The sequence below is a fragment of the Platalea leucorodia genome (genome assembly GCF_965183815.1).
Source record: "Platalea leucorodia genome assembly, chromosome: 8".
Lineage (NCBI taxonomy): Eukaryota > Metazoa > Chordata > Aves > Pelecaniformes > Threskiornithidae > Platalea > Platalea leucorodia.
Window position 1 is genome coordinate 28207419 of NC_138830.1, and position 26616 is coordinate 28234034.

Consider the following 26616-nt stretch of genomic DNA (forward strand, 5'->3'; position numbering starts at 1 on the left):
CATGTATCAGCCAGCTAGTTTCTGCCAACTGCTCTTTTTCAGCCCTTAAACGTGGATCAGACAGTTTCTTTTATTTCCTTTGTATATTGGAAGTACAAGCATAGAATATGCTTGACTGGGTAATATAGCAAATAGCGCTTCAAGGAAACTAACTTAATATTACTAGACATTTGTCTGTTAGGAAACTGAGCGGCGACCGCTTTGTACTTATGCAACCTTTACAGCATACTAACATTTTGTTTGTGTGCTGTATCTGGGATTGTGATTTGCTACTCTATTTTCAGCACAGCTCTTTAAAGGAGAAACTTCCATTATGATCCATGCAAGGCATTTGTTTAACTCTGCCATGTCTTCAAACCTGACCATTGCTTTGATGCTCTCATAAATAATGGGGTTGTATAGGCAACCGCGTGCTTTGGTTGCTCTGTGCGTGTGTGAGAACACTTACTAGACAGATGCTTCCAGGAGCAGACACAGTATTGGGCAACATGAGAGCGTGCCTTGTGATAACTGGTTTGCCTACTCTGGCGCTGATTCAGATAAACTGTCACTTTTCTAATAGTTTTAAACTGCAGTTCAGGCTGTCTGACATGCTTGAGGTGCAGTCTCACTCTTCCCAGAAGAGGTGCACTTTGTGCTCCTTTTGCCTGGACGCGGTGGGATTTTGTCTGGAAAAATGCTTTGCCTGGAAATGGAATCATTTACAAGAAGTTGTGATCATACAAAATTACACTGAGCCCCAAATTTCCTTATAGACGTAAAATAAATTTTTTAGCTGCGGAGTGCATGAACTCATCAAAATAGTTCAAATCAGAGGGTCTGCCTTGAAGTCTGCTTTTGCACCAGCGCTTTGTGAAATCTGAGTATCTTAAATATGCACACAATCCTCCTACGCACCCAGAGCTTTCAGCTTTTGACTTGAAGACTGCTACAGCAGAAGCATCACTAAGATAGAATGCTGCTTGACTATACTCTTCACTGTAAAAGTTAAGGAGGCACATACAGGTCATAAACATCCCAAATGGCAAACAGTCTCTATATAATGAAACTTTAAACTTTCAAGAAAATGTTTTTCTTTCCATTAAATGAAACTGAGATTTCTTTTATTGGGAAGAGTTCATCAAGAACAATCTCAGCCATATCTTTGGTACTCTGACCAAAAGAAATAGGGGAGGCTTGACAATAAAGCTTGAAAAATGATCTTCATCCCTTGTTTGAAGAGATGGCAAGGTCAAAGACAACCTAATTTGTGTTAAATCAAATTTTGCTAAGGTGAGAGGTTGCATGTTGCAGAAATTACTGTAATATAAGATAATTAAAAAAAATTAATTTCCCCAACAAGTCAGCATTGTGGCAGAAACTGCCTTCTACCCCCCCCCTCCCCCCCCGCCATGTATCTGGACCACTTCAAGTTGGATTGATACGAAGTTGTTTTGTAATAAATGCTCTCGTGCTCTCAAGACAATGAATTCACTACACCTCTGAAAAATCAGGCTGCTTATGTAAGTACCTAAATAAGGCTGTATCATGCCAGTTTGAAAATAATTTTGTAACTTTTGCATGCCTCCTCTCCCCATGAAGCAGATACAGTGCATATAAAATGGCAGGGCACTGTGCTTAAAGACTTTTTTGTTTGTTTGTTTGAACAGCTAAGTCTTGGAGAAGGCAACTTGATTTGGTAAGACAGACCTGATGTCCCCGAATCTGTGTGTGTGTTCTTGGCTGGGTTATCATAGCCATGGCTGAGCTGTGTTGTGATAACCCTGCTGCAGGTAGGAGGAAGGGTGAACCTGGTAACTTCCAGAGGTCCTTTCCAGCCAATATACCTGTGATTCTGTGATCAGAATATACAGCACAGAAAATGCATGTGACCTGCCTAACTTTGTCTTTTTATTGAAATAAAAAAAATAGGATTCTCTGTGTACGCTTGTGCTGTCTGCTGTATTGAGCCCTGATCTCAGCGGGAGGCTGCAGGTGTCTGTAGGGCAAATAATACGAGAGCAGAAGTGAATTGAGGGTCAGGGCGGTCCAGTAGCTATTAGCAGCATAGCGTATATATGTTGTGGTGCTTCAGCAACAGGATGGAAGAGAGAGGCTTGATTTTCCAAGCACTACTGAGAAATACATGAGGGGAGGAAGAGTCACATATGATGCTGATAATCCATTTAGAAACTAGGAAAATATGAAATATGTACAGGAAAACCTGTTCTTTCTCTGTTAAATTTTACATGATCATGCATTGTGAAGTCAGAAAACTACATAGAAAGGTAAAAGCAAAATCCTAGCATTTATTAGATAGTGTATTTTGAGAGTCGTGTACCAGCAAAACAATTTTATCCTCCAAGTCTGATTTAATCTTTAATGCACTTCCCATTGTTTAAATTTGAGGTACTTTTGGGATGCTGTTACCCCAAATTCTTGTTTTGGCTCTTACTCTAGGGTTTCTTACAGGGGAAACTGACTGACGTTTTATTTACGTTGCTTAATATGCTGTGTTATGAAAAGCAGATTCCTCTGTAGGAACACTGGTCACATTTTGCTTTTGCTTAAAGAATCACTTGTCTCTCTCAGAGTTTTGGAAATGACCAGGGCCAGTGCCCAGGAGCGCTGAATTGGAGTTGTTTTGGTATTTTTCTGAAATTCTCTTCAGGTTTGAAACTTTTCCTTTTTCTTCTTTATATTGACAACAAAATCTGTGATCATATAACTACTACTACTAGTAGTAACCATGCTACTGCAGTCACCCTACAGCTTCCCGCGTTGGGGAATCAGTCATTGTAACGCTGGTCACAGGTAGGCCAGGAATAAACAACTCCGAGCTTCCCGTACAAGTGTAATTAAGCTCCTTTACTAGTATGAACTGTGCTGCAATTCTTACCTCACTTGCTCTTTTGCTTTCTTTTAAAGAACGAAGTTTACAAACTAAATGACCTTCTTCTAATAAAACTTTTATGCATACCCCATGTGATCAGGCAGAAAAACGGGAACATAAAAGAGGCTCCTGGCTGCTCCCATTTGCTGCTTCTGCTGTTGGAGAGGGGCTGAAGCCCAGGGCATGAGCTTTTCATACACCAGGCTGGAGGTGTTATCTCTCATCTCTGTAATGACCTCATCTTGAGACGTTATGGGACTGAGCTGTTCCCTTTCGATTGGCTGTGTGCTACCTGGCCACCTCTTTCTTCCTTTCAGTGGCTGTTTGCAGAGCCCAGGACTTTGCACCCAGTGTAACCGATCTTACTTTTTAACAGAATAGTTACTGTTAATGCCATTTTTTCCCCCTCTCAACTTCCCATGGAATTTAAAACTGGACTTCGTTCTGTGTTACAGGCTGAATGTGCTTAATTACTTCTGGTGCAAAGTTAGAGACTCTTGTTTCAGAAGTGGCTCTACCCCAGAAAAGTGCTTTGGCAGTGGGCAGCTATCACAGCGTGACCCTCGGCTGTCGGCCTGGCTCTGTAGAAAGGTGGCACTACGCTGGATTGTGGAAAAAGTGTCTTTCAGTGGAGCACGTAGCAAGAGAAGAGAGGTTGGGGGGACTTTTTAAAAGGGATGCCAACTCTGAATTTATATGCAGGCTACCAGGAACTTCATGCAGGGGGAAAGCAGAGCAGTGGGAGGAGATGCTGTTCAGGCTTGTGAAAGGAGGGAGATCAGAGAGGAGGGTATACTGTTCCTGTGAAGCTCTGTGATTCTTAGTTGTTTATGAGGGTGACATGTACATGGTTAGAGAATGTAATATATCTTGCTACATTGAACTTGAAAGGATTAAACTAAAGGACCAGGATGGTCATAACTAGGTGGGGCTCTGAGGGAGCAGCTACAAACCATCCATTGGTGGACTTAAGGTACCTGTATCACTGTGCTTTGTTTCTTTAACGCCTTGTCTCAAGGGTTTGCAGAGGAATCCTGAGCTTGCGGGCTGTGCCAGACCCAGAAACAGTGACTTGGACTCAAACCATACCTGAGCTGGGAAACACCTGGGAGTCAGCTTCAGTCTCATAAATGCCATAGCAACCATGAAGAAACAGCTCTTTGCTGCAAAGTGTCTTTCACAGTTTTGACCTTTAGGGTTTTGTTTAAAACTTGTGGTGTTTGTTTACTGGACAATTCCTGCAGCAGGTTACTGAGTACTGTGTGAGTGGAGTTTCTGTTGGAATAATTTATTTGCTTCTTTTAGGGCAGTAATTATTTACTAAGTATCAGCAGTTGTCTGGAATGTCTAGTTAATTATCAGCTCACCTCTGTGAAAGTGCGCGTAGTGAAAATACTTAAATAAAAATTTGAAAGTTGTTCTTTTTCCTCTCGTTTCAGGTACTGGGTCCATGTGTCACATCTGAATTGTATTGTACGAATTCTCTAAGTACCAACTCGGACCATCTCCTTGATGCACACTCACAGCATCATGGCCAGTACTCAGGAGCGCCTGAGCTTGTCTTCCTCTCCAAACTCGATCGGCAAAGCTTTCTGTGAAGATAAAGACTTTAGTAGGTTACATGATGAACATGCACCTACTGGAAACCACCCGTCCCCCGAGCTCATAGAGGATGTGCGCGAGAAGGGCTTGCTGCAGGCAGACCTCATCGAAAACATGAGCAGCCCGGTCACTGCAGCAGTGCTGACCAGCATCAGTGAGGACTCTAGGGACCAATTTGAGAACAGCGTGCTGCAGCTGCGAGAGCAGGATGAGTCTGAAACAGCCATTCCTCAGGGCAACAGGAACACTATGGATGGAGAGAGCAACAGTGGAGCGGATGATGTTAAAGTCCAGTTTAACAGATCAGGCAGTGGGAGCGGTGGGTTTCTTGAGGGACTTTTCGGTTGTCTGAGGCCCGTGTGGAACATCATAGGCAAGGCATACTCCACAGACTACAAACTGCAGCAGCAAGGTAAGTAGGGAAGCAAACCTTTATTGCTTCTGGGGGAATGTGTGAAGATGAGGAAAGCAACCCAGGGCTTTTTCCCAGCTTTCCGTATGACCATTTTTGTCTTGTGCAGCCCTATTATGGGTTTGCAAAGAGAAATCCTGCACTGTACAGCCAACAGCCATCATTTGTAGCAAAGGCAGCTCATGATGAGGTCAAAAGGAATTCTCTGTTCTGACCCATGCCTTGGACCACTGTGACAAGGTCTGGATCTCAACTGAGTATTTGTGTAAGTGAGGATCAGAAAGAATTGTGTTGAACATAGGGATTTTACCAACTACTTAATTTCTGCAGTTTTTTCATGCCAGATAAAAAACATAGGCATAGGCATTTCTACTCCTGTGTGTGTATGTGAAGGCTATCTCCGATTGACCACCAAATAGCAGAAGTATTGCTTCTCTGTGGGCATATTACAGGAACTTTTATGTCTTTTTGTTCAGGAGTAATTTTACTCTTTAAAATGTAATTCAGTATTTATCTTTCCAGAAATATGTCCTTTAATGTTTATACTTCTTTCATTTGGATATATAAATGTATAAGTGTAAATGTATAAGTGTATAAGAGTGTGTGTGTGAGTATAAATATATATATATAAAATACGTAGTTTGGGAACAGGCAATGTCCCGGTCAGTTGCATACGTGTATCTTTAGGGGTTACTGAAAGCTGGAGAGCAGATTATGCTCTGCCTTTGGTGTCTAATTTCTCCCCTAGCACAGGGGGAGGGAAGTGGCAGATGGGAAAAGAACAAGCTGTCATTAGAATTAAGGAGCTGAAATGGTTGAGGCTTATCGAAAATGGGAACAGCCTGGCCACCATACTATACTGCGGGGTAGAAGTCTCCTGTATTGCTGTGATCATGACTCAGTATTAATCAAATGGTTTTCTGGCATAGACAAATTATAAGATACATAGTCAGAAAACCCATTTGAGTGGTTCGTAGCTAAACCCCAGAGTTGGGTTGGGGAACAATTCCTAATATGAGGGAACAGAGCTGTTAAATAACATGTTGGGGGAATCTTCCTTGAAATAAACTTACTACTTCTTCCTAGAGTCAATTGTTTCCAGTTCATAGCTCTGAGCAGGGAAATCCACCTCTGCATTGCAGAATGGCAGGTGCCTCCCAAGCAGCAGCCTCTTGTCTATCAGACCCATGTGCTCAGCAAGAGTTTACTTGGTTTTGAAATCCTTTGGCAAAGTCAGTTCTAAGTTTTGTCTGTATGTTTTAAACTCAGTATGTCACACATGGTTGAATCTATAAATAAAAAAAGTGACTGAAAATTCCTTGGGGAATTAACACTATTGGGGTGATTTCACAATATGTGGAGTCAGATGTGGTGAGTTTTGGAAGAGACTGCATCTGGCTGGGGAAAGGAAAATGAGCTTCGGAGCAGTCAGATAACGTTCAAAGGAGGCATGGTGTCAGTATGTCTGTTGTGCTTCTTTGGTTTGTATGCTCAGTTTTTTTTTTAAGTGAAGCTGAAACTTTCCAAGGAAAGGACACAGATGCATTTGTTTGTGCACAGATGCACAGATTACATTGGCTGCTTCCAGCAATTCTGTGACTATCCCATACAAGCGCTGTCTCACCAGGTCAGACTTCTCATCACTGGCTGCTGCGGAGCCATCATGTGCTTGTGTGTGCCTGTAAGCTTGGATGGGTAGCTTCAGGAAAGCTACCTGTGAGGCAAAGAGATCGTATTTCGCATATAATTGGGACAGCAGATGCATTGGAGACCACAGTTTAATATGTGCTTTGATGGCCCACAGGGGACACTTTTCTTTTGTATGAAAGTCACGAATAAAAAAGATTGAAGCGCTAACTAATGAAAATGAGCAGCTGAGAGCCTTGTTGTGTTTGGAGGGTGCACGTAGAGCTCCTCTTTGTATGCACAGAAGTATCTTGCTGTTCTCAGTGTCATGAGCATGGTCAGAGCCACAGATTCATGGATGCTTTGCAGTTTGCTGTTGGCATTAGGCCCTTCCTAAAAGGGCAATTTTGAAACGGCTATGTATGTGGTAAAGCTGAAGATTAATTGGGATCTGCTATATATGGCCTGTGTGGTTTAGCTGCATCTTCAATGTCTTCACTGTCATAAATGAGATTGAAAAGAACATTTTTTTTATTTTAATTTTTTTTTTTTCCTCTGGAGCTGATCAGTTGGACAGATCTCTGATGGTAGTAGTACGCTTCTATTACCCAAGGATAAACCTTTTAAAACGGCTTCTGTGCTAAGACTTAAGGATTTTGTCAGAATATTCATGTTCTGTTTTCCAGATGATCTCATTCTTGCTTCTTGCCACCAGAAAATCTTCTTTGTGTGTGTTTCATCAGCTACATACAAGCTAGCAGTTTAGTAACTGATGTATGTGATTGCTTTTATTTTTGCTGTCTTTTAGCAAGAGCACAGAGGATGCAAGGTTTGTGTTTGTGCAAGTGCTATGCATTTGGAGAAGACAGGCTGAGTCTCTGGCTCTTCCAGCAGTAAAGAGGGACTTGTGGTGGCCTTTCATTCCCCTGGGAGCTTATTTACAGCTTTGAGCTGGTGCCACAGATCTGTGCAGATGACTTTTTTCCCCTCTTCATGAAACAACTACTTTAAGCCTTATCCAGGAGCAATCCTTTGTGTTGGGCTGAATCAACAACTGGGGCAGGAGTCCAGTTTGGACCTGCAGCTGTGGGGGACTTCATGTTGCTTGCAGATGCTTCCTAGTACTTTGCGCTGCTCACCGGCATCCCTGCTCACCTGATTTGGGCCAGCAGGCCCAAACTCTAGGACATGGTGGTGGTGTTGTGGTGTGGTTGCAAGTAGTAAAATATAAATAGGTTTCGTGCCCTTGTCTAATACTTGAGTCCATATTGCCTGTGAAGGCTTGGCTCGTGACTTGGTGAATGGGGGAAAAGATAAGAACAACTTTTACGTGATTCCACATTATCTTCGTGTTGAAATTACTTCTTGAGTTTCCCTCTCAACATCTGAGATGGTAATCAAGAGGAGTGTGTTTCTGTGCTTCCCTTGAGAACCCACGCTGGGCAGAGCTTTGGTCAGCTGGAAGTTGCTGCAGGGTGGTCTGCTGGTTGACTAAGCAGTGCCAGTTGCTGCTGTTAAATGCTCTACCTGCTTGGTGAGTAGTCATTCCTGAAGGGAGTGTTTGCCTTTGTATTGTTCAGTGGCTGCCAGTTGATTATCTGAGGTCTAAGTATGGTTTGACCCATAAAATCACTCCTGAATATGTTTTTCCAGTTGTTTACCCTGATTTCTAAAGGCTGTTGGTGAGTGCTTTCAGGGAGATATACTTAGTTCTTTAATTTATGTCTACTAGTTATTTAATTTGGATTGTTGAGACTCTAGCACTTTGTAGAAAACACAAACAAGTCTTACTATAGACTCATTAGACTTCCGAGCCATTTCATTTGGATTAAGAATCTGTCTTCAGGAGTTGCTTTCACCTTCCCTTTCACAAGTTATGTGTTTACTGTCATTGTGTGCATTTTTGTGTAAACCTGGAGAGCGAGGTGCTTTACGAAGTGTGCTTGTGTTTGTGGGTTTTTTTGTAAACCAGAGATGCTTCTTGTCATAATGCCAGTGCTGGCGAGCAGCCAGTGCTGGCAAACGGCAAAAATTTGCTTCAGATAGATTGACTCAATGGCACAGGCTGCTCCTGCGTTTCTTCCCCATGGGAAACAGATTCCCATCATTCTACTCAAATGGTTCTTAATCACCTTAGAAATGCAAGCTCTTGCGTAATTCCTGCTGCTATTACACTTTAATTTATTTAGAGGAAGTATCCCACAGCTTTCTTTAGGCCCAGAAGAGTCTGGAATAAAAACTGCTTCATCCTGGTAGGAGATATCCTCGTCTGTCTTCTGCTGGAGGAGGGGGGAGTGCTAGGAGAGCTGTAGCAAGCCCTGAAGTCTGGGCAATCTCAAAGGATGTTTAGCCAAGCAATGTTAATGGACTTTTTGAACAAGGCTGGCAATACAGTCTAGTCTTGATTAGTGTGTCCAGATGTGTTTTCCAGCCACCCTGCTGATCATCGGAGGTGTTATTCTTGTGGACAGGCACTTCCACTTAACTATGGTTAGTCATCATAGCCACGCACCCAACTTCTTGGAGCTGGTTTATGCAAGTCCTTTTCTATTTCGAGCTGTTGGTTGAGAAGACGGAGATCTCAGCATCACCTCTCTCATGCTGTGTTTCTCATTGTACCTGCTGTGTAGATGTGCTGTAGCTGGGACAGCTGTCATTCACCATTCTTTGCTTCAAGGTATTGTGGGTGGTTCAGGATGGGTCCGTACAGGCAGTGGGGAGAGCTTTATAACCTGCTGCCCGGGTGATGTGCGTGGTCGCAACTGTCAGCTGTATTCAGCTGGCGATGTGTTGAGTCCTCTCTTTTCCAGCCTTGCCCATTGCCCCTCTGCAGAACTGGTAAGACTAACTTCGTAATACTGACCCTTGCCAGCCTGTGTCCTTGAGGGTGGTCCCAGGGAGCCATAAAGAGCACATACACAGGGTAATTTAGATGTGTTTTTTAATCGGTGGGTTTGGGTTGTAGTAGAAAATGCAGGTTTGCACTGCTGATGCTGACAAACCCTGGTTTTCAATTGAATGTAGTCCAGTGCTTTTCTCCACCAGCATCGCTTCCTTTGGGAAGCTTTTCAGTGCCTGATGTGTTATGGGAGCCAAACAAATCACTGATGCTGGCTGTCTTGAAACATAGTAACATGCTCCTGTACAGTGAAAGGGGTTTTTTTGATTTTTGTCTTACTGTTGCATTATATGTTACATATGGTTTGGCTCTTTGTTCTCCTTGAAATTCCCAAAGATGTAGGATATTTCAGTGATTGCTGTTACACAGAGACCTCTTGCCTGAATTGTGCCCTTGATGATCAGGGTGCAAGTGGGATATGGGAAAGGATATGTCTTACCAAATAAACATGAGATGACTTTGCAGGAGGAAGTGCATGAACTTTTGCTTACTTTGTTTACAGTCTCTCTCTGCCTTTGCTGTTGCGGAGGTTAATGGGTAATACTAAGGGCAAATTAGAGCTCCTAGGTGATAGCAATATAGTTACCCATTACTGCTCTCAAACTTTGGGTGCTTCAGGGAAATAAATGACAATGTTGCATGCCTCATACAGGAAATGCAGGCTTCTCACATGTAAAGAAACAGCTATTTCAGTACAATGGAATAGTTTCAGCATTGCCCACGTAAAAATACTGTTCATCAACAAACACAAAAATCAACTGCATTTGCCACCTTTTTTCAGAAGCAATGCATTTGTGAATTAAATAGAAATATGGATCTTCTCAATTTATTTATTAATTTCCTTATTTTCTTTTATTTTCCATATTTAAAGAACTGTCTTTAAATGTCTAAATGTCTAAAGAATTAAATACCAATTATATGTATTGTGACAAAAAATTGCTCAAGTTATTTGGCTTATTATTTTAAAATATTTGAATCTCCTATGGTCAAGACAGTGGTCACAGCATGTTTCATGCATCAGTTTCTGTTAGGTTCTTATGCGGACAAGCATTTCTTGCTTCAATACCAAAGGACACATTTGCTGGTAGGCAATATCGCCTTCGCAGTGTCATGGCATTCCTGAAAATTGAAGGATAGGGCTTGTCTGCTGCAAACCCATGGCTACTGGGGTTGCTTAGTTATAATGCATTTCAGTTGAGAGCTGCATGCGTTGTCTTAATATTTTTGTACGATGTAAGGTTGCAAGCAGATATATCAGTATGAAAAACAGACTTGTGTCTATGAAAAAACATGTGCTGAGGATTGAACTTTGCCCTGCCAAGTTGAAGGAAATTTTTGCTGTAGATTAACAATGGTTTTTTTTCTAGTTCAGTGAGCAGAACGAGCGTTGGGGTCTGGCTTGGGGTGGGAACTGGCTTTCGTCGGCCATGCCTGGAGAGCAGTCATTCAGCAGGAGACATCCAGCTAGTGTCTGACGGTCACAGGAATGATTTGAGGGAAAGATTTGAATCTGGATCAGGATCAGTCCAGAGACAGTTTGAGTATATAAGTTTCCCGTCAGTGGTGGCAGTATCTAAAATGAAGACTTTTGCATAACCCCAGTTGCAGCCCTGGGAACAGTGCCCCAGTGCCTTGGAGACTGGATGAAAGATGACACGTGTTTGTAGTGTTCTGAAATAGGGATCTGTACAGGCACGACTTTCTTTTATTTCAGAAATCAGTGGGTTACTTGTTGGCTTTGCTGCTAAATAATTTATTCTCTGAACTTACACATTTATTGAGTTACAGTAAATAAATTATTGCCTGCCTTTTATCTTGCTGTTTGTGGGATGTTACGGTAATTTCAAGGTGACTCGCAGACAACAAGGCTTTTTGTTCCATGGGTACAACTGTCTTGAAACAGTTTATACAGTGCCACTGGACCACTCTGGCAGTATCCCTACAAGATGCATGTGGGTACCTAAGAGGAGGAATCACTTAAGATTTCTTTTGCCTGTTTGACACTGGTATATACAATGGTGGTGTGGGAAGGACCTGTTTCTGTGACTGGTGGTGGTGGTTAACGTGCTTTGTGTTGGGTAACTTGGTGGTTGCTGGTCTGTGTTTTACAACCTGCCACCTCTGACTTTCTCTTTTATTTCCTAATTTTGCACTGTTTCATGGTGGGGTGGAAACCTCAATTTTTTTTTTTTGTCAGTTGTCAATGTTGAATGTTTTTGGTTGTTTTTTTTTTTTTTCCTCATCTATGGTTTTCAATGGAGTCATGTATTTTATAAGAGATACCATCATCATTCAGTTTTGGACTACAGGACCAGCTCCCTAAATTTCTGGTCCAGTGTCCCTGGTATATCAAATTGCTGCCTGCCAAGTCGAAGTGGCTCACCCGAGTGGTTAGCGCTGGTGGTGAGCTCTATTGAAAAAGCAGCTGGGAGGATGGGAAGGAACAGGCTGGAGGCAACTGTGATGGGGGAGAAGAGCTGGATGAAAGGGAAGCTGGTGCTGAGCATGTGCGGTGTGTGCCTCAGCTGCGCCTGTACTGGGAGGAGATGCCATCTACCACCCCTGGAAAAGTCTACCTTGCGATACAGCAAGGAAGGTGGCCGGTGCTGTCCTGGCGTGATCTTGCAGCAGAACATTTTTGTGGTCTTGATCGTTTACGTTGTTTCCTTTGCTTGCCTGTGCCTAGATACCTGGGAGGTCCCGTTCGAGGAGATCTCGGAGCTGCAGTGGCTGGGCAGTGGCGCACAGGGAGCGGTCTTCCTGGGCAAATTCCGGGCAGAGGAGGTGGCCATCAAGAAAGTGAGAGATCAGAACGAAACGGATATCAAGCACTTGCGGAAACTGAAACATCCTAACATCATTGCATTCAAGTAGGTTGTGAAACTTGTCAGAAACATACCTTTATCCAGGGAAGAGCCATTCTCACATGTACCCTAGCCAAGTTTTTAAAATCCAGGGACTAAGCTGTCTGTAGGACAAAATGGGTGGTCATCCTTCCTCTCAACTTGTTGCACATTCTTGTGAAAACAAAGCTATGGACGCCATTCCCACCCAATGCTGTGCTTTGCACACAGGCTCACAAAACACCTGCTGTGAACCCTACAAATCTGCAGGTGTGGAAGTTGAAGAAAACCCACCTCTGTCGTCAGTGAGGTTCCTCCTGTGCAAAGCATGCAGGAAACATTCCCCTTCCTGTTCAGTAAGGTGGTATTATCAGAGGCTTGCCCAGGCAGAGTGAACAGGTTACTCTCCTGTCCCTTGATTGCCACCTTTGATAGTTGCTCTGGGACTTTACTGATCCTCACTGGCTGTGTGTTTTCTTTGACAGGGGAGTTTGCACTCAAGCCCCATGCTACTGTATTATCATGGAGTACTGTGCACATGGACAGCTCTATGAAGTTCTGCGAGCAGGGCGGAAAGTCACCCCTCGGCTCCTTGTGGATTGGTCCACAGGGATTGCAAGTGGGATGAATTATCTGCACCTTCACAAAATCATCCACCGAGACCTCAAGTCACCAAAGTGAGTCTCTAGCTACTTAAACATCCCCCAGTCGTGGTAGTCTTTTTTATCTTGAGGAATAGTTTAAAGTTAGGTCAAAAGCCCCATTATTTTGTTCCAGTGTTGACTCCAAACTAATGAGAGTGAAACTAATGAAGCTTATTGGCACTCCCCTCCTGTGCTGCAATTTAACAAGTCTGTAAATTTTACCATTATCTTACATGATAAATAGCAGCCAGGAAATATTTCTAGTGCTTTGATGGTGTCTGGTCCTTTTTGAAAGTGGGATATTCTGTTGCCTTCTGCTTTTTTATTTTTCCTTCTTAATTGTTCTTTTGTAACTTCCCTGGTTTTCTGGAATGCGTCTTTCTCATTCTCTGTTGCTTTCTGACTAAAACTATCTGGCTGCTTATATTCTTATTCCCTAGACGTTTATCACTCCTTTAGCCTATGACATGACTGTGACAGTGTGTTAGGATAATACTTTTAGATGGTTTACAGTACAGTTTAAGGTATAGCTTTACTAAAACTTTGAAACACCCCCAGATATAGTGAATCTTCAGTGACTTGTTAATTTGCAATTTTATCAAGATTTATTTTTGACTTCTAGCATTTAGAAATGCATTTGAGGCACAAAACACAACCACCCCAAAGAAAGTGAGTGCATAATCTTTTTTTCTTGTGCTGCAATTGTGAACAGCATGGCGTCATCAACTGTTTGTGTTGATTAAGGGATTTACTCCCAGTGGCTATTGTGGTACAAGAAAAATTACAAAATGCTGATTTTTTTTTTTTTTTTTCCCCCCCCTCCCCCCCTCCAGCGTTTTAGTTACACACACAGATGCAGTAAAAATTTCAGATTTTGGTACATCTAAAGAACTCAGTGATAAAAGTACCAAAATGTCTTTTGCGGGAACTGTGGCTTGGATGGCCCCAGAGGTGATACGCAATGAGCCCGTCTCTGAAAAGGTGGATATCTGGTGAGTAGTATTAATGATTAAGTATCTTCACCTTCTGTTTAGCAACTTAGTTTCCCAGCACTTTACATACTCGGCACTCTTTTCTCATTCTAGGCATGGGGATAGTTTGCTCTGTGGTGGGCTATTCCTTTCTCCATCTGCCTAGTGCCCTGAACTTTGTTACTGAACCATGGGCTATAATGGAAAGAGAAATGACATACATGTGTAAAAGCCGTGAGCTGAGATCTGAAGGTACCTAATAAGAACTTGGTGCAGACTGTCTGTGTCTTGCAGTAAGCAAATGGAACAGTTTTTCCCTGTGTCATTATTCAGGCCAGAGCTTTCTTCCACTCCTTGTGCTCAGGGGCAACTTCTGCAACCAGGGTATTTTTCCCTGGCTTTCTACCTTCTTCAGGGCCACGCTTGAGCTGTAGGGAGGCCTCTACTCTGCTAGGTTGAAGGGTTTGACCACCTTTTGCTTTCTGCATCCTGGGCTTGGCTGTTATCTGTACAACCCCGGATCCAAGAGGGAGGAAACCAGGGTACATTGTATGAGTTTTGAACACCTATTTCCATCCCATGTGAAATGTATTCTGTGTCCAAAGGAACACAAGGAAACGTTCAGATCTCCATGCTATTAAAAATGCTTGAGAGAGGACTCAGCATTGGAGCTCCTTTGGGATGCCTCTCCACAGATTTCAGGGTCCTCAAGGGAACTGCATCTCTGTTTCTGCCTTGTTATTTGTGCATATTAAATGTCAGGAGCCAGGAAAAATACCCTTCTCCCTGCTTTACAGACAGGATGAGTTTTCCATCTTGTGATTTTTCAGCTTCAAATGCTGTCATCTCCCTTATGCAGTATGAAGCTGCAGGTCAAAGCTGCGGATGGTTCAGAGTGTGAGTGGAGTCAGCAGCCTGCTGCTGGTGTTTTAGCTCGGAGCTGGGTCATGACTTTAAGTCAAGATTTCCTGGAGGGAAAGGGAAAGTCTTGTAACGTGCAGCATACAGCTCTTCTTGTGCCTGCAGTGTTTTGTGTGTTCATTTTGTGTGGATGTAGCAGGCCATAGGATAGCCAGCTCTTCTGGGAGAAACTCTTGGATTGTTTTGGAAAGAAAATACTCACCATTTGTCTTTTGAGCTCCTCCCTTTGAATCACAGGTTCATGAGGAGGAATGGTGCTGGATTTACACCCTCAGCTTTCTGTCCTTTAGAGTGGCTTAGGGTCAGGAATATTGTGTGGAGCATCATGTCCAATAAAAAACAGCTGCTAGCTCTGCTGAGGACTGTGGGCACTCCTTTACTCCTTTCCTCGGTGACTTAAGAGACGTTGCTCTTTGGTGCAAACCTAGAAGTGCCTTTGGTGCAAGTTCCTCTTCAGCCCGCTGCAGGTGGTGATTGTTCAAACTCCTCCTTGACATCCATTCCTCCCCCAAGATGAGTAAAAGCGATGTTCATGAATGCTGACAACAAATGAGAACAGTTCCTAAGCTGCTTATATGTCTGCTCTCTCTCATCTTTAACAGCATGCTAAAAAAAAAAAAAAAATCTATAATCTTATCAGGAGTTTTGAAAATCCTTTGTCAGTTCTTAATCATAACAAAGTTGAAACCAGACGGGGTTTCCTGGTAGTTTGTCCAGCCACCTGGATCCCTGCTTTCCTGCAGCCCACAGAAAAAAATTTTGAGAGAAAAAATGTTCAAATGCTGCTTGTTTGGTTTTTTTTTTTTTTTTTTTTTTTTTTTTTCTCTCCTTCACATGATTTGAAGCCAATGGGCTTTGAAAGTGCAGTGTTTTTCACATGAAATTCTGTTTCCTGACTGATGGTTTTTCAGACCCAGGCAGTTCGTCCCTTAGATGTTCTTCTATACTTAATAAAAGCAACTTGATATTAGTACAAGCTAGAAACGCACTTCTCGCTTTTCACCTGGTTTGACTTGCCAGCAAGCTTGGCAGGATCGGTGTCGCACAGATGTATGGGGCATGCAAGTAAGGTGATATGTCTGGGTTTGAAATTGAGATGGTTGTACATCACCTCATATCGCAGCCTGGTTGTTAAAGTGCAGTAAGAGCAGTGTTGGTTCTCAGCAGTGTTCTGTTTACCTCTGTATTGACTGGTTTGCTATTTCTTTGGTGTTTTATTGGGTGAAGATTGTAAATAAAACAAATAACTGTTTGCTGTTATAAGTTAAGGTTTTGGTCCTTACTGATCATTTCACTAAGGAAGAGAAGCAAAGTGAGTTTTCTTACCTATATCTTTCAGTTCTTGTAATGGCAGGTTCTTCTCCAGGCAAAGTTCTCTTAATTAATTTTTTCTTTCTTTTGCCTTCCTTTCTTCAGCACAAAGAAATATCAGATGAGACTGCATGTGCTTTTCATACTGACACTTATGCATATTGAATTTGTTTCTTCATTTCTATGTTGCTGTAGCGATGAGTCTCAAACCTATGAAACTCTTACCTACAAGTACACGTAACAGCAGAGGGAGCTTTTGGCTAGAGGAAAAAAAAAAGTTAAATGAAATGTAAAAAAACACCCATAAAACACAATCTTTGTTCTGTTGTCTCTAAGGCACTTACAAGTTCTGTCTGTCCTGTAGACTTTTGGCTGTTCTTATTGGTAAGAACAGATCACCTACTATCTCAGAAAAGCTATCTTTCCTCTTCATTTAACAGGAGTAAGATTTCATCTGTACAGAAAAGTTTCTAATGTACTTTCAGGATTTTTAAAATCTCACACAGAAATAGGAAAGGGTGAGTGTAAACCAGTGTGGCTTGGTGTTCAGCCCAGTGCTGGGGTAGAAGAGGAATTGGTACCTTGTGTACGAAATAGCTGTTCTTGGTTAAAAAATATCATGTAAACGCTATTGCACCTACTTGCAATTTCAGATCAAACATACCTGACAAAAACAGTGATTTTCTTCCAAGTTTCAGATATTTCTGTTAAATTGAATTCACACAGAAGTTTTTGTCCTGGTTTATTTTGTCATCAGGTCATTTGGAGTAGTTTTGTGGGAGCTGCTTACAGGAGAGATTCCCTACAAGGATGTGGACTCTTCGGCCATCATTTGGGGAGTGGGCAGTAACAGCCTGCACCTTCCTGTTCCTTCCACGTGCCCAGATGGCTTCAAAATCCTCATGAAGCAGACCTGGTAAGACCCTGAACCCTGTGTGGACCTAGGGCTGGCTAACAGCTCTTGCCAGATGCCCAGTAAAACTGATGAAACCAGGGTCAGGGTGGGAGTGTTGAGCCCAGAGCAGAGGGCTCTTAAATACTCTCACACTTATCACGAGAACAATAAGTTTTAACATTTTGGATTCTGCTTCCTTGTGGCAGCAGGCCCAGGCCCCAGAAGGACATCTGGAGCTTAGAGGAAGTAGGAAGAGGCCTGTCTGGTTTGCTGGGTGGACGGGGCAGGAGAAGGGAGCAGGCAGACACTGTTGAGAAGGGCTGGTGAGGGGGAAGGAGCTGAAGAGGAGAGAAGCAGGGGCGTAGAGCTTGATGGGAGCCCCAGCAGGGTGAGTTACCTATGAGTTGCCTCTCCAGTGTGAATCAGGAGCAGGCAGCATGAAGGTCATCTTCGGTAGCCTTCACAGAGGTGGTTGCTTTGTTGTGGCAAAGTAGGTGATAGGAGGTAGCTCTGTGGGAAGAGAAAAGGAGCTGGAAGGAAAGTAGGGGTAAAATTTCTTGAGGCTGGCTCCAGAGCAGAAGGAAACAATTTTTCACTCTGAAACCCCCTGGTACGTGGCTGGCTTTTGAACTGGACAAAGAGAAATTCAAGCTTTCTGTATGAAACCAGGATTTTACAGGTATAGATATGGAAAATGCTTTCTGTTTCCTCTACATGCCAGATTAGAGTTGAAATTCTTTGTCTTGGGTTATGCATTAATGCTTTGTCTTTGTAATTGCATCTTGACACAACGTGTAAGTGGTCTTCCAGCATTTTCCCACTCCGTGAGTTTTACCAGCCACCCTCTCGATGGCACAAAGGGAAAAACAGGCCAGAGCATCTATGGATCTTTTGAAATGGCTGTTTACCCCCCTGACCCTGAGCTGCAGCAGGTTGTGCTGTTGCAGTTCTGTGCTGAGACGTGCTCTGCTTGGCTGTGCTTCTGCTTTGTGCAGCTCTGCACACCGAGTACGTACACTGGTATCCCCACCTAGTGGAAGAAGGTGGTTTGTAGGGGAGAGGTGGCTGAAGAAGTTGTTTCTTGTCCTGAGCACTGAATCCATGCAGCAAGTCTGGTGGGTTCAGTCCTGAAGCTCGAGTGCTTGTCTCGTTTCTCAAAGATACAAATGTTTTTGTACTTGAATGTGATCTTACAGAGATGTTCAGTGCATTACAATACTGTGTAGGCTCAGGCACTTACTATGTGGCAACATAGATACGTTTGGTGTTTATAGACACCCTGTTCTGTTGAATGTAAATTATCATTTCTACTAGACTGATTAGTCCCATTATAAAATTTGGAAATTAATGGGATAATGAACTGAGATCTGTTTCTTCTTGACAAACAAGTTAGGAACAGTTTCAGTTTGTATCCTATCTTTCACTTTGTAATCACGTTTTCCTATTTTAAATGGTTTTCATCTCTTTTGTTTCTTCAGAATAGATCATCACAAACCAAAAACTGAATACAAAACAGCTCTAGCACAGTAAACTCATATTCAGCAAAAGAGAAAACCAGAAAAGTTCCTTTGCTCTAATCTGTCAGCTACACTATTCAGAGAATATGTTCTAGTGAGAAACCCTTTCAGAAGGGCAGGAGTAGCTAGCAATGTTAACCTTATCTCATGCTTGGGTATTTGTCTGTTTTGCTCCAGGCAGAGCAAGCCCCGGAATCGTCCCTCCTTCCGGCAGACACTGATGCACCTGGATATCGCATCTGCTGACGTGCTGGCTACTCCTCAGGAAACCTATTTCAAATCACAGGTAACTGGAGAATGGCTGTAGCCCATGAGTACTGGAGTTAGCTCCAAGGATCTGATTTCGGAGGCAACAAAAGTCTGGATCCATGATTTCTGTTTGATTCCTGGGGAGAAGGAAACTGATGAGTATTTTAAAATCTTTTACCCAAGCTTTCACAAACTGAGACATCTGCCGACTTTAGTCAGAAACTCATCATTGTCTCATTCACTTCTCCCTGAGACTGCTGACTTCAGATGTTCTGTTCCCAGCTGTTCTCCCAGTACTGTTGTACAGGAGACCATGAGACTGCTGAGAGCAGAACCATTGCATATATAGTGAAGATGAGCAGGGCAGCCAGTGAGACAAAGAGCTGTTACAGGGCAGCGAAGGGACTCTGGGACTTTCAGGGAAGGTCTAAAAGTATGTTCTTGGAGATTCCTCTGAGTCCCACCCAGAGAGCTATTGTCTGCTCCCAAGGAGGGAATGAGAATGAAACCTTGCCTCCAGTGTAGAGGATCTATACGGTGTTGGTGTGTGTGTGAGGAAGTGGGTGCATTTATTAAAGCTGCAAGAACCAGGCTTCAAGGGACAAATAGAGTCAGTACCTCCCTAGTGACAGTCTTCGTTGTCATGAATATAGGTTTCCAAATCATAAGCGTTTCTGTTTACTTTAAATGCCAAAAGGGAAGAGAATGTTGTCTTAGGATGAAAAGAGCTTTAGGAATTTTTAAAAATATTTTTTAGAAAATGGAGATATGTTTTAAATTATGTAATTGGAGCACAAAATTGAAAATGCCATTTGAAAATGCTGAAACTAAACATGCTGCAATGTTGTTACCCAAAATAATTCAGCTAACAGAAACATGTTTTCAACCCAAACCTGTACTTTTCTGCAGACACAAAGAATGTTGCCCAAGAGTTTTTCTTTGGTGCAACCAGGGATCCCAATCCTTTGTAAATACCTGAAAGTAAATTGCTTCCCTAGGCTGAATGGAGAGAAGAAGTGAAGAAACATTTTGAGAAAATTAAAAGTGAAGGAACTTGTATTCACCGGCTAGATGAAGAATTGATTCGTCGTCGAAGAGAAGAGCTGAGGTCTGTTGACAGTCTTTCATGTTTACTGCCCGCTTTTCCCATCCAGCCTTCTCTTCACCAGCTACATGAGCCCAGCTCCCTCAGCTTCTCTTCACAGGGCATGTGCTCCAGCCCTGGACTGTCTTCATGCTCCGCTTGTACTGGGGACCCCAAAACAGGACTCAGTATTCCCGGTGGCATGAATTCGGGCAGCCTAAGTTCCTTGTGAGTCCAGAAACTGAAGTTCCCACGGGCATGCCCTAGGCCTTGAGCACTGCTTGGCTGATGGAGTGCTATAGAGAGGGAAACAGTGGGAACTGTCCTTGCTTTTGGGCAGTCTGAACAGTTTGCTCCAGGCAAGATGGGCAAACATCCATCTCAGTGGAAAATGCATCTTGCAGTTTGCTGTGAGCTTTCTCTGCCCTGATACTTTCTTTGGGTTGGTTATTTCCAGATAAGTGAACACACTCCAATTTATCAGCGCATTGAAATTCATTTTGAATGTTAGACCAACTTAGAAATGAAAGCAGAATGTTTATTTAAGAAAGGAAAGTGTTATCTTCTGTGATACAAATTTGCAAATATAGTTACTACAGAGAAACATAGAACACCAAGTAGCAGTTCTATGTCAAACCTGAGAAACTGAAGGAAACCTCGTTCAGCCAGCTTGGTGTAGTTGTTGATCAGTGTTCCCTAGCCCTAGGGAGCTTTTGATGGTCACATCTTTCAGCTGTGGTTCAAGATGTCTTCTGCAACTATACTGTAGCTGTGCAGGCGTATTGCTTTTTATGAAATACAAACAGATGACTTCTTTCCCTGTTTATTTAGAAGCTGAATTAGCCCCTTCTCTGCACAACGAGGATGATCAGGGCTTGGCCAAAGGGCTTGTGGATGTGTGTGAGGCATTTGCAGATTCTCTAGTGAGAAGCGTTGCCACTCTTTCAAGACTGTTAAATGCTTTCTAAATCATATCATGATTCATTGCTGTATCAAGCTCTTAATCGTCATTCACTGTTAGCTCTATCTGGGGCTCAGTGCAATACAGCTGGCAAATTTGATTTTTAAAAGCCCTTTTCCTGAAGCACCTGTACTTTTCCTTATTCTCTCTTGGTCCATGGACATCAGATTGTGGAATAATGATTTTTCTGTTTTTCAGACATGCATTGGATATACGTGAACACTATGAGAGGAAGCTGGAGCGAGCCAATAACTTATACATGGAGCTCAGCGCTATTATGCTGCAGCTGGAGGTCCGTGAGAAGGAGCTCATAAAGTATGTATCTCTGGGCATAATGGCATGCCATGCATGTGGCAATATGCATACAGGAGAAAAAAAACAACGCTTCATTTCTAAACTGCATAGTGGTACTTGTAGATTTAGTGTCCCCTGACAAACTTACAGGGTAAAGAAAAAGCTGGCAAGCAGAGAGAGGCCCCTTAAGAGCAGATTACTGCAGACCACTTAGTGCACATATCTTTACCCAGAGTTTACTGACTCTGAGAAAGGCACCTTTCCCATTTGGTGTTGTCATCCTTTGGCCCCTTTGTAAAGAGAAAACCAGTGCTTTTTTCTGGACTGTGCGCGAGGGCCCTGTTCCAACTGCCTGATCTCTGCAGAGAGAATTTAGAAAATGACTGTGTCCTTTCTCAGAACAGCATGTTGTGTTGCACCCAGCCATAGCTGAGAAACATGCTCACAGCGTGCGCTCAGTGGAGCTGTGTTTCTGTCCAGCAGGAGCTGCAGTTGGATAAGGAGAGAACTGATCTGTGTTTTTTTTGGGTTTTTTTGGGTTTTTTTTTTTTTCTTCCTCAATGTTTCAGGAGGGAACAAGCAGTGGAAAAGAAATACCCTGGGACTTACAAACGCCACCCAGTCAGACCAATAATCCACCCCAATACAGTGGAGAAGCTGATGAAGAGGAAAGGGGTCTCCCATAAACCAGGCAGCCAGACTAAACGGTAAGAAGTAACAACCTGGTTCTGTGCCAGGAACCAGTGGTAGATCCCCATTGAGATGAGGAGACAGCTTACTTGCCTTTGAGTCTGATGACAACACAGGACAGGCCAAAGGAGTGTTCACTCTTGGGCCTGGTCTGATCCTCAGAACCACAATTGTTTAATTATCTTAAGGTAAAAGGGATGAATCCTGCCATCCGTTCTACCTGAGCAGCTCTCTGGAACCGCTTGGTCCGTATGATTTTTTCACAGATGATGATGTTTTGACAGGAGGTATCTAATGTGTTGTCTCGAATTCCCAACTGTCCAAGCAAAGAGCAGTTAGATTATCCTTGACTTGAATGGTAATAAGCAGGGTGAGGGATTGTGGAAATCAGCAAGCCCTCAGGGAGGATGGATTCATTGTTGAGGAATTAAATTTGGATTTGAGAATTCATACTGTCCTTTCAGCTATTTCTTTTCTACATGACTTTCAGAAAGTGAGATTTTTTCTTTTTCAGAGGAGTCGTCTATTTTATTCTTCTCTTTTCTGAGATATCCAGGAGTTAGAGAGTCCTGATTAACAGTGAATAATCACTTCTGAATTAATAGCCACATGTGCTTCTGAAATGAGCAGGCTGATAACCATCAGCAGATTGGGACCCTATTGTGCTGAGCATTGTGTATGCACATAGTAAGAGACGTGCCCTACACCAAGGTCTTAGGAGGGAGCTATTTTGGGAGCAGAACATCAAAATAAGAGCGGAAAAACGAGAATATGTGGCAGATCCTGGAAAAAGCAGAAAGGAAGGAGTGTAGAGCATGATGGGCTGAAGAGAAAGGAGTGGAGAGGATCAAAGGAAACTAAATGCAGAAGTCAAACAGCTGAAGGGGAGGGAAGCCTGTAGATTTTAGAAAGCAGAGTGTGCTTATGGCTACAGCTGCCTCTTCATCCTGGCTCCGAGCCGATGTCATTTCTTAGTTTGTGGTTTAACGTGTAACTTCTGCTGACGGTCTCTCAGGCCAGATCTACTGAAGTCAGAGGGCATACCCAGCACAGAAGCAGCATCCAATGGCTCACCAGTCTCAGGAAGTCCCAAAATGTCAACAGTGAGTGGCAAAAGCCGCTACCGCAGTAAGCCACGTCACCGCCGAGGGAACAGCAAAGGCAGCTACAATGATTTTGCAGGGATCTTGAAAAACCAGCCAGTGCAAGATGATGCACCTCCACCTCATAATCATTCTCATCATCCCAGCCTACCACAGCAACATGGCCACAGCCATCCCCATGGCCATCACTCACGGCTTCATGCTCACGGACAAGATATTGCCAACTGCGCAAACAACTTAAGGTACTTTGGCCCTGCAGCAGCGCTGCGGAGCCCTCTCAGTAACCATGCGCAAAGGCGGATGTCTGGTTCCAGCCCCGATCTCATCTCCACTGCCATGGAAGCAGATTGCCGAAGGAATCTGGAGAGCAAAGAAAGCAAAGCTGATCATTGGGAGTGTTGCAAAACAGATCCGTATAATTCCTGTCTTCAGTGCAGGGAAGAGGACAGTGGTCAGGTACAGATGTCATCTGTTGAAACAGGGATGAGCCATTCTCAATCACCAACATCTGTGTCCCTGTATGAAAACGCGCAGTTCATTGAGAAGATGGAGGAAGAGGGCTTCAGCAACTGTAAGTCGGCATCCGCCCTAGGCACTCCCCAGCACATGGCTTCCTCAGCACTGCCTTGCAAAGCAAGACCCCTTCAAAAGGTAAGGACAAAGCATAATGATCTGAAAAAAACCAAAGCTTTCTCCTCTTTTCCCTCTCCACCAAAAGAAGGTGTGTAGCATAGGCTAGTGTCTGGATATAGGGTAGTAGCAAAGCCATGTTTCCCATGCACATAGCAGTAGAGTTACATGTACAACTTTTATCTTGAAGTGATCATGCCCATCTGAACTTTGCTTTGTGATCTGGACATACTTTTAAAGTCAGTTTTATTGAGAAGTACTGTAGGCATATTGGAGCATACTGCTGATAATGAGGGTTGTCAAAGGTGGTTTTGATAGGGCCTAGTTCTGTTACTTGCAATTTAGCCAATATTTGAGATGAAACTTGGTCTACTGAATTTTTGTTGTTGAAACAGTTTCAATGTTTTCTGGCCTTTCTCAAAACAAAGGAAGGCATTCTTTTGGTGATGTTAAATATCATCTACCAGTTTCACTGAGAATCTGTAGCACTTCAGTGCCTTGGAACAGAAATTCAGCATTTGCCATGGTCTTTTGCTGTGCCTGCCAGAAACTGTCCTCCTTTACCAAAAGTCGTAGTTCTCATGTATTTTGTGAAGATTTTGCAAGAGTCAAAAAGATGTTACAGCACAGTTGTACAGAAATGGAGTTGTTCTTTATTCCTCCCGCTTCCATCCAGGAGGTGAGAGAAGTAGGAACCAGTCTTAGTGGAGTTCAAAGAGCAGGAAAAACTGGGCCTGGGTGGAAAAATGAAGGAAAAGAGGATGAGTACCAGACCAAGAGTGTGGTTTGGGCCCGGAATGAAGGGAGGAGGAGGACCTCATATTATAAGGGGATGGGATGAGATAGAGGCGGAGTTTGAACCAGGGGTTGGCAGGTTGGATAGGATAGAAGGAGGCTGTAAAAACCAAGAGTGCAGGGGGAAGATTTGGATGGGGAAAGGAGAATGAAAGGTTCTGTAGTCACTGAGGTAGAGAATGGAACAAAACTCAAGTTTTCCTAGTTGGTGAAACCCACCAGCAAAGGCTGTGTCATCCCCCATGCTGCTCTATGATGGGCTCATGTAGAAGAGTGTCAAAGTCGTAAAGCCAAGAGTGCCGGATGAGCTCAATAATTTATGTGGATTTTAGTGTGATACTAATTACTTGATTTGCTTCTGTAAAAATCCGGAACGTTATGTACTCATTGCCTGCTAAAGTACTCCAGTATCTTTCAAAGTCAATCACTCCAAATTCAGAAATGGCAGCATTAAGACTGCCTGAAATAATCTCCTAATAAGAAGATGTCTGAGTCAGTTTTCACTGATATGCAAGTTCTTTTCTTGTTTAGCTTGTTGCAGCCCCTTGACACAGTGACTTTGTCCTGGAAGACCAAGGGGCAACCATGTAGTTGCACGTTTGTTCTTTCACAAATGTGATATCATTCTCGTCCTTGTTTTCTGCCAGAGTGGTGATGACTCTTCAGAAGAGGAAGAGGGCGAAGTAGACAGTGAAGTGGAGTTTCCTCGTAGACAAAGGTAAAAGGTGAATTCACTCTAATCTCTCTTTGGTGGGACAAAACTCAGGCAGAGAACTGTCATAGCAGCATCACGCCAGCATTGGAACTGTGGAAGGCACTGGCAAAAGAACAGAATCGCATTCAGTGTGTCCCATCTGCCCTCAGTGATCCTCCATGTTCACTCACTGTTTTCAGCCTGTTCTGAGATGTTTTCTCCAGCACTGCTTTTCTGCTGCAGGCTGTTTGTAGCACAACTTGATCACACTTGATAACATTATTCAGCCTATAAAAGCAAGCTGCTGCATCTGTTTCACCAGAATCAGACTTAATGGATATTGGGAGCCTTTGTGAACTCTTTCAAATGTTGTTTGTTAACTGTTGCTGCAGTGGTGCTGACTCCAGCATTGTTGTAGTTGAATTCAAGTAGGATTGAAGAGCTAGGTGACAAAACAGCAGGTCGAATTTGGTGGTGTTGCCTGTAAAATAAGAGACTTGAGCGGGCATTCCTACCTAAGCGTATGTAATAGTGGGCTTTACAGTCCTGTGCTCAGGAAAGAGATCATGGCATTGGTGCAGTAGCTTTCTGAAAGCATCTGCTTGAAGTGCAGAAGTGATCCAGCGGGCAAATAGGTTAAGGGTTATTAGGAAAGGAGCAGAGAAGAAAAAAAGCTTGTCTACTGTTGTATACATACACGGCACACCTGCAGCTTGAATCCTAAATGTCACCATTGCTCCAGCTCAAAGACCGTCGTAAAATTTGAAAAGGTACTGAGAAGTGTGACGAGAATGGTTAGAGATGGTTTCCACAGAAGAGAATAAATCCATGAGGAGTGTTTGTCTAGCAGGAGGAGAGGTGATACTGGAGGTGCATGAAATTGTAATTTATGTGGAGAAAATAGACAAGGAATGATTCCTCACATTCACGTTAGGGACACCTAGTGAAGCAAACGGGGGGGTTAAAATGAACAAAAGGAAGTGCTTTTTCCATCCAAAATATTTTCAGATGTGGAGCTCATTGTCAAGGTATGCTGTGGAAATCAAAACATAAACAAGTCATAACTGTTAAATTTATGGCGTATAGATCCATCAGTGGCTGTTAACTACTGTCATCCAGATTTGATCTTCAGCTCAGAAGTCTGATTTGCTGAAAGGTACAAACCAGAAGGATATGCCAGGAGAAAGCAGGCTCTGTCTGTACACCCTGTTCTCATACTTTTCCCAGATTATTTCTTCCTGCCTAGGGTTGGAGACAGAACACTGGGCTAGATGAGTTTTCTGAGTCACACAGTTCTTGTATGATTGTTGATTCTGCTGTTATTTACTAACTTGGAAGACAAATTGCCTTTCCTGAATTCAATGTGATGACCTGTTATGGGTCTCCTGGCATGTTCAGTCAACTGATATTTTGTACCATTACTGTTGAATCCTGGCATGAGGCGATTTCCACATTCAAATAAGTGTGAGCTTATTTTTTGAGTGCACATACCTAAATTCTAGCCTGGCTGTTGGGATCGCTGCCAGGTAATACAGATATTCCCAGCTGAATTTGCTTGAACCCTACAGTACAGCTTTTCTTTAGGAAAAAGGACTGTTAAAGA

At 43.1% G+C, this 26616-nt stretch overlaps 1 protein-coding gene across 20 annotated transcripts in view; it reads left to right on the forward strand.

The window, feature by feature from the left end:
* MAP3K13 (mitogen-activated protein kinase kinase kinase 13) overlaps positions 1-26616 on the forward strand; it is an 83979-nt gene that overhangs the window by 51472 nt on the left and 5891 nt on the right. For all 20 annotated transcript variants that reach the window (XM_082319786.1, XM_082319790.1, XM_082319787.1 and 17 more), the window contains 11 exons: positions 4312-4886; positions 12098-12281; positions 12740-12931; positions 13732-13890; positions 16859-17017; positions 18691-18799; positions 19761-19870; positions 21006-21122; positions 21671-21808; positions 22807-23545; positions 24967-25037. In XM_082319786.1, the coding sequence (XP_082175912.1) occupies positions 4385-4886; positions 12098-12281; positions 12740-12931; positions 13732-13890; positions 16859-17017; positions 18691-18799; positions 19761-19870; positions 21006-21122; positions 21671-21808; positions 22807-23545; positions 24967-25037 (2480 nt within the window). In that variant the 5' untranslated portion in view covers positions 4312-4384. The remainder of the gene's footprint in view (positions 1-4311; positions 4887-12097; positions 12282-12739; positions 12932-13731; positions 13891-16858; positions 17018-18690; positions 18800-19760; positions 19871-21005; positions 21123-21670; positions 21809-22806; positions 23546-24966; positions 25038-26616) is intronic.